The 13,889-nt window shown below is 41.7% G+C and overlaps 1 protein-coding gene across 2 annotated transcripts in view; it reads left to right on the top strand.

Annotated features, from left to right (window-relative positions):
• yap1 (Yes1 associated transcriptional regulator) overlaps positions 1-13,889 on the top strand; it is a 35,150-nt gene that overhangs the window by 1,551 nt on the left and 19,710 nt on the right. For both annotated transcript variants that reach the window (XM_017466425.3, XM_017466424.3), the window contains exon 2: positions 706-941. In XM_017466425.3, coding sequence (XP_017321914.1) covers positions 706-941 — 236 coding nt within the window. The remainder of the gene's footprint in view (positions 1-705; positions 942-13,889) is intronic.

Below are 13,889 nucleotides of genomic sequence, written 5' to 3'. Positions count from 1 at the left end.
CTCAACGCGCATGCGCAGCAGTTCTTCTCCTCTCCACAATCACTGGTGTTCAATCCCAAATAGTGCCCTACTTCCTACATAAAGTGCGCTTGCTTTTAAAGTACAGACACAGGATATGAAATTACGACTTTTACACCCTATCTAGTGCACTAGAAATTCAATCAGGGGCTGTTTCAGGGATTCGGGCCACAGAGTTCTTTGAGCTTTCCCAAGCCTGGCCTCTTGTGTTTCCTGTCCTACTCCTACCAGACTAGGCCACAATCAAGAAGGGGGACTTAAACTTTCAGATTTACCCCTGATTTCTAAATATATACATATTCAAATGTTTATTAGAAACATATCTATAACATGTTATATATTGAATCTTATATTCTAACCTTGAGTTTTGTGCACATTTGGCATGTGTCTGATTCAGCTCTGAAATGGTCACTGCACCAGATCCTGACTATTCATGTTATAAATCATGTGACTGACCCGCTCGATCTCGTACACATCCGTTCTTTCTCATCTTAATCTCTTGCAATAGCAGTGTGACTCATGCTGTCTTGTGAGTCACTTCCACTCACCCTAAGTTTTTATTTAATGATTTATTTTTTCTTCTTTCCTTTTCTTTAGCAAATGTTTGCCCACTACCTGCCTGTGTCATTAAACTCATCACACATCTCTGTGGTAGGTAATGATGTTATATGCGTTTTCTTCTTCAAGGCGAGCACGGATGCAGGCACGGCCGGTACGCTCACTCCGCAGCATGTCAGAGCGCACTCCTCGCCTGCCTCCCTGCAGCTGAGTGCCGTCACTTCCGGCACCATGAGCACCCTGGCCCCGGCAGGCGCCCCCCCTCAGCATCTGCGCCAGCCCTCTTACGAGATCCCCGATGATGTGCCCCTGCCTCCAGGCTGGGAAATGGCCAAGACCCCATCTGGCCAGCGATACTTCCTTAAGTGAGTGGTTTACAGCAGCGCTTTTTACTTGATTTCGCAAGCTTTGTGCTCACTTTTTGATGAGTATTTAATTATTTACTTGCTGTAAGGGCTGGGCCGTATGGCGATATGATAAGATCATTGTGATAAACTCAATAACAGTGTACTTCGCAGTACTTTTGCAAACCTGATTTTGTACTTTTTTTTTCCCTTTCTTAATTTTTGTAAAGGTTAAACACAAACTCTCTCCCATACCATACATCATTGTAGGCTTTTTAAAATTATATCAAACGTAAATGCATTGATATAGATCATCTACTGGCTGTGTTCGAGCTTACAATAATATATCCAATTTATTGTTTAACTATATGCCATATTGCCCACCTCTATTTGCTATTAGAATTATTATTACTGAATCTGGGTAGGTTGAGCTTTCAGATGTGTTCTTTCCCTTCACACTCTGAATCAAAGCTCATTAATGCAAATACTCTATAAAAACTATATACAATATGATCCAAAATGACTTAGAAGTGAAGTAAAATCCAGTTCAAACTGTGATTCAGAATGGGTTGAGCTGGCGTGTGTGTGTGTGTGTGTGTGTGTGTGTGTGTGTGTGTGTGTGTGTGTGTGTGAGAGAGAGAGAGAGAGAGAGAGAGTGACAGTGAGTGAGTGTAAAACTGCAAGTCCAAGCTGACCTCTTGCTGACACTTATTTCTCCAATGATTCAACTTCTCTAGATTCTAACTTCCATGCACACTCCTAGGCCATATTACAATAACTGCTTAATTAAAATAATAATTTCTTTAATTTGAAGAACAGTCCGGATTGTCTTTTCTAACCCTAACAGAATTGGAAACTGCGTTTTCCAAGGAAAACACACCATACTTGTTTATAAACGTACAAAACAGCTTTAGAAACACTAGAAGACGGTAGAGTTTATGCTGCGTAGTAAACAGGACAGGATTTACTTTGTGAGCATGAAATGCTGCTTATCCAGTAGCGCTGAACAATACAGTGTTTAACTGGTATCATGACATTACAGCTTTCTAAAGGCCTAAGCATAATTAAGTAACGTGGCGGCAACATCTGTGCGGGTTGCGTAAAGACGAAAACACCTTCTGTGGTTGTACTCCTTAATTTCCTCCATCTTGGAGTGAATCAGTTTGAGACCACCTCGTTTGAAATGTTCCAGTTTGCCCAGCTGCCACATTGTGAGTGAAGCCTCCACACAGCGTCCGTTGCTCCGCAATTACGTCATGTTATTCATGCAAGAAAACCGATTGTAGCCTCCTCGTGAAGGGTATTGATGCCTTGATAGACCGTGTTTTTTGCTCTGTTTTTCACTAATCTTAGAGGTTACCACTTAAGTTTTCTGTTTATTTTTGATTGTCATGGTTAGTCACAGCATAGGATCACCAGTTACCTCATCGCTGGTCTTTGGAAATACTGATTAAAGTGCTTTCCGTCTGTTAATGATTTTTTTTTAACTCAATCAAGTTCCTTATTCCAGTGGTTTTCATCCTTTTTGTGTCTGGCTGAGACTCCTTAAAGATTTTGCAACGTCCTCCCTTCCCCGGGCAGTGGACTGTACTGAAAACTCTTCGGCTGTGTTGATCTGCTACTGTTGTAAATACGTTACATTGCTACCTCTGTTGCCACTCGTAGCATACTTGTAATTTGTACCATAAACAACAGCTCAGACGCACAGTAGAACATGGAACTGCTGACCAGAACTAAATGAAACCCCCATCTATGTTTGAGTAAGCAGTGCTGCACACTTTATTTATTTATTTATTTATTTATTTATTTATTTAAACTTTTGCCTCAGAAATGCTCCCTTTCCTCGCAGCCATGCTCTGTTTAATGACAACGTCATGAATATTGACAGTGCAAAAGTTTTTTTTATGGAAAAGTTGAGGGAAGAATGAAGAAGAACGGTGGAATTCTATCTATTTTTTTTTCATTTGGTTTTTGTTATATATTATACAAATGTCTACATAATTTTTAAATGGTCAATTAGTAGTGGGATTTTTTTTTTTGGGGTGGGGGGTGGGGCTGGGTTATCATTCCATGGAAAATTTCCAACCATATCACCTCTAATCACGCTATATATTAATATCTTAACAATAACTAGCGGTTGTACTGCAATGTTCACAAAAACGGTGTTGTTAGGTTGTGTAATCATTTAGACAGTAAGTACATGATACACATTATAACACGGTGAATAATCCAGCAGTGGCTTATCTCATTGTGGTACAGAGTCAGGCCACACTGCTCCACCCAAAATCCCTTCAGTACACAGGTGATGGAGTATATCCGAACGTGTGGCGATCTTAACTGCTGCGAGTGTTAACGGGAATACACGTTACTTTAAATGAGCTAGAGTCTTCTAATTCTGTAAACACACAGCTGCATTGCGATAGGTCAGAACTTTCCTGCTAGCCTCAGTGCTCAGGCTTCCTGTGTGTGTGTGTGTGTGTGTGTGTGTGTGGGGATCATGTTTCAGATGGGAACAAAGGACCAGTGTAGCCACGAGAGTGAGTGCAGGATAGAGAGGCCTGCTAAACTCATCCGGGCATGGGTTGCAGCAGGGACGCTTATCTTTTTTTTTTGGATTGATTTGTTGTTGTTTTTCAAACACAGGCCTTTGCATTTTTTAAAAAATCAATGTTTGGTAATGGTTATGAATGCTGCAACTGTATCGAAGTGTCATTTGTTTTAAGGTGCATTGTCTAATATTTATTTACCCGAGCAAGGAGTTCAACACCATGCAGAACTTCTCCACGGGACGTCCGCTATTATTTATATATATTTTTTGCACGTAAAGTTAATCGGCGGTTTGAAAATTTGGCGAGCCATCTGACCAGCCGGTTCTGGCCGAACATGATTACTCTCAGATTTACTGGGATACAAAGGAGGGCTTTTGAAGCCCAGATGTTTGGAGGAGAAACATCTGGAGGACATCTGCTTCATTTAGAGTAGTTCTTTTAAAACAGGGGATGGGGAAAAGGGGGGTAAAAACACAGTTCGGCTCACAAGAGCAAAACTAACGTCTGGAAATGTTCCCAAACCCTAATGCATCAGACAATGATGAAAGTTTAATGTCTGCACACTTTGCTCCAAAATGGTGTATATGAGGGGAAAAAAGTGAGGTCCACGGCAACCATTTTTAAAAGGGTCTATCAAGAATAGACACACACTCAAACACACAAGCACTCGGGGAGTCTACTGTCTGTGTGTGGGCATTGTTTGATCTCTATACACTGTCTCTTTGGGTGTCTGAATGCACAAGTGAGCGTCACAGAGCTGAGCCAGCCCCTGTGTGTACCCCCTCTTTCTCTGTTCTCCTCCTTTTGTTTCTGGCTCGAGAGAGACGGGAGCTGCGTTTTCTTCATCTCTCTGTTTGGCATTGACCTCGGCTCTGTTTGTGCTTCACTTTCCCACAGGGCACCGATTTGGTTTGTCAACAGCTTTGTCGTTTTTCCTCCGAGTCTGCACCCATCTGACCTCCATGAAACTGGAAAAGGGAGAAAGGATTTAAAAAGTGCAAAGGATTTATTTATTTTATTAAAGATGGTTTACAGTGTTGTATGCCATTGTTAGGGTAGCTATGGAGAAAACATCACATCATGATACTTAATACATGACACTTTTATAATAATATATTACTTTTCTTTTTAAAATAGTTAATTTTACAATTAGGAGAAATTAAGCAGTGGGTAGAGCATGAAAGATGGCTACTGAGGGGCACAACACAAAAACGCGTTCGCGCTATCCTTTTGTCGGGATTCAAACTCGGGATGCAATCTCTCAGCGGCGCAACAGCCATCAGTAGCCAGGAGTCAAAAGAGTAAAATTGGCTCTGGGTGGGTGGGACAGTATACTTTCTCTTCCCTGTCAATCACAGCAAAACTAGCCAATCATGGGCCTTTGTGAGCTCGTGTATGTGGAAGAGGGGCGAGAGCGCTTTCCGCCGAATGTCTTACACTGCCCTGTGATGCAGCATGAGCAGAAGTTTGAATCGATGTGCAGCTTGGCCTTTTGTGTCTTGGAGGAAACAAAGGTTTGCCACAACCTTTCCTAGTTGTGAGAATTGGTAAAAAATAATCATAATAACAATAAAAATAATGGCAGTATTAAAACAATTAGGTGATGTGATGATATCAGTATTGCAAAATTTTAACATCTTAAATACATATAGCAAATTCCCTAATGTTACTTTTTTTTTTAATTAAGTTTAAAAGATTTGAGTTTTTTTAGAATATACTATAGCTTCGTTGTTAGTTAATCAAATTTTATATTATTAAAAGGACATATTCTGAAACATATTACAACATGATACGTTTTCTGCTATTTGACTGTTAGTAATAATGAAGTCTGTATTATAATATTGAAGCACTGATGATATTTTCAGTAATGTGATACTTTTAATGCCATGAAGCTGATTATTTTCCTATAACAGCACGTCCCACGATGTTTTACGCCTCTTGTACCACAGCAGTCTGTCAGTCAGTACAATTTGTAATTGATTAATGTATCACACGTTGTGCTTTTTACCTGTTAATTCCATTTAATGTTGTGTTCCTAACCACTTATGTTATAGCAGCTATAAACCGTTGTTACCTCTCCCCCACCCCCCGTGGGAAGTTTATATATGGAATTATTTAAACTTAAAAAAGTGCATCAAAGGTATCACCAAAAAAGAAACTCACTGACTGTTACACAACATGCTGACATTGGAGAATCCTACCATAAATGTTAAACATCACCTTACAGAACGCTTCACCATATCAACAATTGTACATTTTTCTTTGTTACGTAATGTTTGTTTATTTATTTATTATTATGCTTAGATTATGTAATCGTACAATCCTTGAATGCGTTGTTACTATAGCAATGATAATATATAAGTATGAGCTCATGCAAACTTGTAACTTGTGTTATAGCCAGTGCTACTGTCAGAGCTGCTGGTATTGAAAATTAATCACCAACTTCTGACTAATATTGTTTAAAAAAAGTGGAGTACTACTGTAAAGATAAACATGGCATTAGAGAGAGCGCGCGTGTGTGTGTTTGTGACTGCACTCTGCTCTTTGATGTCTTAACACCATTCAGCAGGAACTCTATTTGAGGCTCGGCCGCGTGTGAGTCACGCAGCTTTAGTGACTCGGATCAGGACTGCCAGCTTTCCATTTCAGCATGAATGGAAGTGCAGTTTGTGACGCAGCCTTGACGCAGAGTCGACAGAGTCAGAGAGATCAGAAACAAAAAGATAAGAGGGACGCACTGTGTCTGAGGCTTGGGTCTCTTTCTTCTTACTTAATGTAACGGTGGAGATCGTTCACTTGCAAGCACCAGTAGCAGATGTTCCAACATCTACGGTTTAGCCGTAGCGGTGGATAGTGATGACGCCTCACAGCTCCAGGGTCCACGGTTTGATCCTGAGCTCCGCTTACGGTGTGGAGTTTCACGTGTTCTCATTGTATCTGTTTGGGTTTCCTCCCACCCCTTAAAATGCAACAGTTAGTGGATTGGCGACTCTAAATTGCCTCTAGGTGTGAATCTATGTGTTCATGGTACCCTGCGATCACCCATGTAATAAATTAGCTAGCTGGTTAACTTGGGTGACCTGTCTATCAACATAAAATTCTGTTGTGTCTCTCCCTGATAGGGATTTCCTTATTAACAGTGTTGGCAACTTTACAGTGCATCATGAATACACGCAAGATAATATGTTTACATTGAAGCATAGGTCAAAGGTCAAAGTTTCCTCAGATTTCATTCTAGTTCTGGTGTTAATTTTCTCTGTGATTGAGATTAGACACCCTACAGATACTTGGGACCTTTGGATGCCGAGATTAAAGCACCTGTATAACGTAATAATCAGCCAAAGGTTTCTGTTTGCCTTAAAGAGATAAGGGGAAATGGATTATCAGCTCCCATTCTTCTCCTTCTCTCTCTTTTCCCCTCTCTCCCCCACTTGTCTGCCAGCTTCCATTATAAACCCCATTGAAGAGAAGGGTGGGAAAAGGTCAACACGCTGTGTTGACCTGTCCCTTTTTCCTCCCCTCTTTTTCCCCAAGCAGTTTGCCGTAAGCTTTGATTTATCCCAGGGGCAGGGGGGTGGCCTTGTTTAGTTCTCACATGCCTGTAGAGATGGACCCCCACTCTTCCCACCTCAAAAAACAGAGGGGAAAAGGTCTTCACAGGGCAGAAGTGCTCAGGTCGGGGTCATAAACTAATGAAGGGGCCTAATTTAGAGACTGTGGTCAAATAGACGGGCTAATCAGGGCATTGGTTGTCTTATTAAAACCAGAGCAGGGCATTCTGATGGGAGTCATGCTTGTCCTAAACACCCCCACCTCAAAATGGTTCTGTTGTTAATCAGACCACAAAGGTGTGCCTTGTACAAACCTTGAAACGATGGGCTAAATGAGGCCAAAACATGGCGTAATGGTTTCTAGCTTGTAAACATATGACAGGGATAAAAGCGTCAAATAATTGTTAATGAGCTCCTGGGCCAAGATCCAAGCAAGTGAACTGTAGCTTTTAAAATCTCTAGCTGGAAGGATCTACCATCTTGTAAGGTGTCTCATATGTGAGTCTGCTTACCGAAAGCTTGAGTCCTCCGTCAAGTAGGTGAGGATGACGTGGCTGTAGAGGGTAAACTGTGAAAGGAGTGTTTTAATTAGCACGACTTGGTGATCTCTTACCCATTAGGCCACCAACACTGTGGCCACAAGCGCCATAAAACCAAAATGCCCCCCTTATTTCCTCCCAGAGTCGTTAACATTTGGACTTTTGCTCATTGAGGAAATGCAGAAGCTGCTAAACCTGCAAATTGAGAAAAGGTTAGAGCATTGCTTGGAGGATTCCCTGCTGGGTCGACGTGCACGCTCGTTTTTCAATGTCAGACCATGTTATTTAGAGCTTCATCGCAAATGGTTTGTCTTGAGCTGTAAACACAGACATGCACACAGAGGTGAACTGAAGTTTGCGATGTTGCCAAAGGCCTTGAAACCGAGAATTCTGAGAAAAGTTACCATCGCCAATACTCACCATGAATTCACCACTAATAACCGTTAATAGCCATGTACTCTTACTAGTCAAAGTCCAATCTTTAGCTGTTTAGTCTTGGTTATCCTTTGCCCACTGTAGCCTCAGTTTCCTGTTCTTGGTTGACAGGAGTGGAACCCGATGTGGTCTTCTGCTGTTGTAACCCATCCGCCTCAAGGATGGCTTGTGTTGGGTTGTGTGTTCTGAGATGCATTTCTGCTCATCGTGGTTGTAAAGAGTGGTTAGTTGAGTTACGTTGCCTTTCTGTCAGCTTGAACCATTCTGACCATTCTCCTGACTTCTCTCATCAGCAAGGCATTTCTGCCTGTAGTACTGGATGGTTTTCTTTGTTTGTTTTTCTCACCAGACATTAAACTTTAGAGACTGTTGTGGATGGAAAAACCCAAGAGATCAGCAATTTCTGAAAATTTTGCACCAAGTCGTCACATTTTTTCCTGCACATAAAATCTGCATTATTTTATGCATTACTCTTGCATTTGTAGTGACTTGGCAGGCTTTAACAGATTCTATTAATGGCACAATCATACATGTTAACCAGTGATTTTGTAAATAAACCATGCAAAAAGGTAGTTGATGACAGCTAGTTAATTAATTACTGATGACTTATAGCTAGCAGGTTTGATATCCTGCACATTAGACTCAGTAAAAGTACATGTACGCCATGCGATAGTGTAATCACTAAAAGCTGTATGCTGTGTGGTCGGTCACTGAGTGTTAAACCATCTGCACTTCTCTCCCCAGCTCCATTTGGAGCTTGTTTGTGTGGCCACTTAAACGAGAGAGTGTGAGGTTGTTAATGCAAATGGGACCAGAGTAAGCAGAATCTCAGACCAACCACCAGTTCAACTACACCCACAAAACCTTATAACAGCATGAACTCCATGCTCCTGATCTGCCAAAAAGGGCATTCCCTAAAAAGATGGCTGTCTCTAGAGACCGATATAGCTGATCAGCAACACTACAACTGTTTGAGGTGAATTCGCAGATCTGTTCTGTTTATTATGCATAGGATTTCGATCGTGAGGAAATTTCCTGCGCATGTTGCATATGCAGAATTATATGTTGACTGTATGTCACATAAAACCAGATATTTAGACACCACCAGCTTATAAACAGTGTCTAATTAAAGTTGCATTTAAGTAGCTGATTGGATGTTGGCAAATTATGCAACTTCCTTTTTCCGCTTGATATTACTAGTTTGCTTTTTGGATTTAAAGTGGTGCAATACAAATGCATTGGCCCAGTCGCTGGGAGCTCACAAGTTCGTGTCCAGGTGATGTCACAGCCATCCTTGTCCAGGAGTTCAAAAGAATCAAATTAGAAATGCTTTCTGGTTTGAAGGGATGGAGTTAGTCTCTCTAGAGCATGCTTGCTCTCTTATCAGTGCTGAGTCGAATTTCCCACTCCTCCATCTCTCCCACCTTTAAGACTTACTCATTGTATGATGTGAGCCCGCCTTCAAAGAGGAGCCTAAATTGGGCAAGGGGTCAGAGGGTCATGTGGTAATCTCTGCTGATGGAAACCTTGGATTCTCAGTGCTTCACTTGTTGGGGTGTTAGGAAAAGGAAAGCCTTGTTGCTCAAAGAGCTTTTGTAGGTAGAGGTTTCTCAGAAACTGTGAGAAATCCGAGGCTTCGTCTATCCACAGTGGCAATTACATGCTCTGGTATTTTCTTATGATTCACAGCCGAGCAGAACACAGAGGTCAGAATAGTTGAGGGCTGGTTTAGATCCTCGTGAGTCAGTATCAGATGAGAATAGTTCTTAATTAAAAGCAAGCGATCCGCTCAGGCCTAACATGGATGGAGCCTCAGATAGAGGGATGACTGCATGACGAGTCAGCGGAGCTCACGGTCTACTCAATTAAAGGTTGTTCTTTTGGAGGGTTTTTTTTTGTTTGTTTAAAAAAATAAAAAAATAAATAAAAAAGACTAAATTGAAAGTTATTTATAGCAATCTGGGGAGCCACCCCCTCCCTACCCCCAATAACAACCCCATTACCCCACCTATTCTGCCCCTTTCTGTTATAAATAACAGCAGCACAATAAACAGGATCCTGATAATTGGGCCATCAATCAGAGCTGTGTTTAGTGCCTGGGTGGGTCCAGTCCCAATCCTGTGAGCTCACTACCCCCCACAATCCCCCAGAGCTCCCATTGCTTACTGATTTCCTTAGCAAAGGCCATAGTGATGACATCTGGATAGAGGACCTCAAAAAAAAACTCCCCCCTTTCTACAGCCCCACCACAACTGCTCTAGGGTTTGATCTCTCACTCCATCTCTGTTTGAGACAGTTGTGGGGTCAAGGCTCCCTTTCCGTCTACCACTTGCGCTTTTCAAGGCCCGTGAAAAGAGAAACAGACTACACATCTTTAATACGTTGATCTGGTACTGTCATTGTGTAGCTGAAGAAGCAATCATGAAACTCATAAGCTACCTCTCAACCTCCGTAATTGTAATGCAAGTGGTGTGCACTGCTAAAATTCAACCAGATGTAGTGCACATGTAAATAAATAGTTAAATCGAAATAGAAGTTAAATAGAAATTCCTTGAATGGGTGGTGGCCCTAGTTGGGAAAAAAAATTCTGAAAGAGAACCCCTCTATTACAGATTTCTCCTAGAATGACGAACCAAACAACTATTTAGGGTGCAGGATACATCTTTGATGAAGGGTCAAAGGTCCTCTGCGGTTTGATGTTTTCAAAATAGCCAATGCGCTAAACGAGACCGCTGCACAAAAACGTAAATTAAGAGTAAAACATTTTGGGTGGACGTTTTGGGGTTTAAAATTGGTAGTTGTTTCAGTCGAGGTATGTCAGTGGCATGACCTGGCACATGGTAATTTGTCATTTCCGTTTAGTTTAGTCTGTTAGCATTTGAGATGTTACTATCCTGCATAGTCAAATACATGGTGTATTGTCTAAGATTATAGTGCACAATTTGAGACGCGGTCATAAGTCTTTTTAAATGGGTCTCTACTGTGTACTTGGACAGACTCGGACACAATAAATATGGCGGCGTGAGTTCTGTACCTTAATCCATCTCCCATTTACTTTTTTCATGGCTTAGTCTAGAAACTGGCCAACCATCCTCTGCAGTTCTTCATCCATTAGGCTGTCACTACCAATGCCCGTGTGAAAATGCAGAGACATTTTAATAGGAACGTGTTGCATAACTTGGGCCTGTAATGTCTCTAATGTCAAGTGAGATATTTGGTTAATAATCAGGCCAAAGAAGGGCCTGCTTTCATCAAAAAAGGGCAATTTACCTGACCTGGCAGAATTTTTATTTAATCTATTGAATTTTGTGTTTATTGTATACTAAATACCAAAAACATTCATTTAAAAATCTAATAGTAGCATTGGTATTGGGAAAGGCAATAGTAAGCAGGGGTTTTTTGTTTAGTTTTTTGTTTTGTTTTTTATCTTTCTGTAGCCTACTGGTCCATTTGGAAACTGTGTATAAAAAGCTAATTGCCTGGACACTTGGGTGCCTAAAGTAGTTATTTATTCAACACTGTGTACATTAAGAAAATTAAATGCTATACAGTTTATCAATGCTATGGGGATAGGAAAAAAAATCAATGCTGGTAGGTAGGAAAAAATCAAAACTATTGGGTGTGGGGGAAAAAAAATCAAAGCTACTGGGTTTTTAAAAAATATATATATATTTTTTTTTTAAATCAATGCTGGTACTCGATGTACGTATTAGCTAATTAGTTCAATTAGCTTTGCTTCTTGAGGTATTCAGTCACGCAGCATGCTTCATAACATAGACCAAATAATCAGTAATGAAATTTATTCCCACTGTTTTTATAGACTTTTATTGATTTTTGTTGATTTCAACAGAAACACTAATTTTTAGAGACATGATTTTGCTGACTTCTTTTTTTCAGTCCAGTGACTATATCTTACTGCGAAAAGCTTGTCACAGTGTTTACAAGTTTGTTTGAAATGCATGCACAGAAAAGCAGATTGCGGTCTTCAGCATTCTGAAGCTCATGTACAGAAAAGTGACAGTGTATCTGAAATTGAGACTCTGGCTGGGTGTATTAACCGCAACATGGCTGCTGTCCCCCCCACCCCCCATGACCGCACTGTATACCGTTGCCATAGGTTTTAGTTTGCAGTATGTGAACAGACAGACTGTCTGCATTAACTCCGCTAAAGAATGACTAGAACTGGTTGCTCATTGACCAACAGTCCAAATGAGCCCTGTGTACTTCTCACCGAAGTTTAAAAGAGATTTTGTCTAAAAGAAAATCGTATTACCGCCATATAAATTCACAAGTGCAAGCACACACAAACAACGTAGCACAAGACAGGTTTAAAAATAACCATAGTTGTCTAGGAAAGACAAGGGTGCCCCAATTCCAGAAGCTTAGAAAGCAGGATAAGTACTTCTATACGTCCACGTGTCTCCATTGTTTCTGTTGGATGGGATCCAGTTTGCCTCCCATTTCCCGGTACTTTCCCAAACTCGCTCCGGGAAAGAGTCATGTTGAGGTTCTGAATTGCTTAAAGTCTGCTGGAAATCACAGGAGAGACTGCATGAACCTGCAGACCAGGATAGTGAGACAGGGATAAAGGTTTTTGGCCTGGACCCCTGTATTTGCGAGTACAATAACACATTGTGTTGTGTAACTCGTGTGCATATGTAAGACTTTTTTTTGTTGTTGTTGTTTTTTGTTTTTCAGCCTGTTATTAGTTAGATTTAGGGCTTGGGTTGAAACATTACACTGTGTTCCAAAAAACAGAAAAAAGGCCAAATTTGAGCATTATGTAATTTTGGGAAGCCAGAATTAGATGGTTGGCTGAGTTCAGGGACTCGAGTGTCTCGTACATTGCAGTCCCTGTGAGGGCCTCAGTCTGGGCTGTTCGGCACTTGAGAGACAGCGGTTTACACATCTAATATGGAGCTGTGTGTGTGCGCTCCTAGGACTAATAAAGCCCACCTGTGCAAGTTTGCCTGCTCCTAGGTTAACCCTGAAACCCAAGAGAAGAGATCTCAACACACAACATCCTGTGCACCAATTAAAACTAACACACACACACTAACTCTCCTCTCCCATCCTCCCATCCTCCCTCCCTCTGTCCCTCTCACCCTTCCTCCCTCTCTCCCTGTCCGTCATAGTTTCCAGCAGCCGGGGAAGGGGGAGGGTCAGGGTGACACAGAGTGTAACAGGACCACAGCGATCCATTCAGCCAGAGGAGTTCTGAGGGATTGCTTCCGCGCTTGTTGTTTTCTTCTTTTCTTTTTCTTCCCTGACGGTCATCCCTCCCCCATGACCCTCCTCCAGAGGCCCCCCGGTCGCCCTCATCTGCAGCGGGCTGGGCTGTTTTCCTGGCTCCGTATGGATGTGTGTGTGGTTTGTGGGGAGAGGAGGGTTGGTTGGTGTGCCGGGAAGGGGGGTATTAGGGGGAGTTTCTGGAAGCGCCTTTGATCAGCAAAGCATAAACAAGAAGGGCTTGAAAATGGGCGGTCTAGTTGGGGGGGGGGGGGGGGGGGGGGTGTACAGTGCTGAGTCAGGCACTCTTTCTGACGTACTTTATTTCTGTGTTTCTTAAACATTCACGCTCGCTCTCTGCCTCACTCTTTGTCTTTCTATCTCTTTATGGGACACCAGGCTGATAGGGGTTTACGTGTAATCCATACTGTTAAGTTAGTTTTTACGTTAGTCTTTATGCATCAATGTCAGCAGTGATCAATCAAGACAACACAATGATCCCGCGAATAAATGGACGGATACCGAACATTGTAACGTTAATCCTCGTGGTCTGTTTGGTTACAGGTTACATGGAGATGGGAACTTTTGGTCTGCGGAAACTGTACACTAGGATTCTTTGATTGCAGAAACTTTAGATCATCGATTTCAATTCCAAGAGTCGATGCT

Source organism: Ictalurus punctatus, chromosome 4, assembly GCF_001660625.3.
Source record: "Ictalurus punctatus breed USDA103 chromosome 4, Coco_2.0, whole genome shotgun sequence".
NCBI lineage: Eukaryota > Metazoa > Chordata > Actinopteri > Siluriformes > Ictaluridae > Ictalurus > Ictalurus punctatus.
The sequence above is the reverse complement of the archived record's forward strand: the minus strand, read 5'-3'. Positions and strand labels throughout refer to the sequence as shown.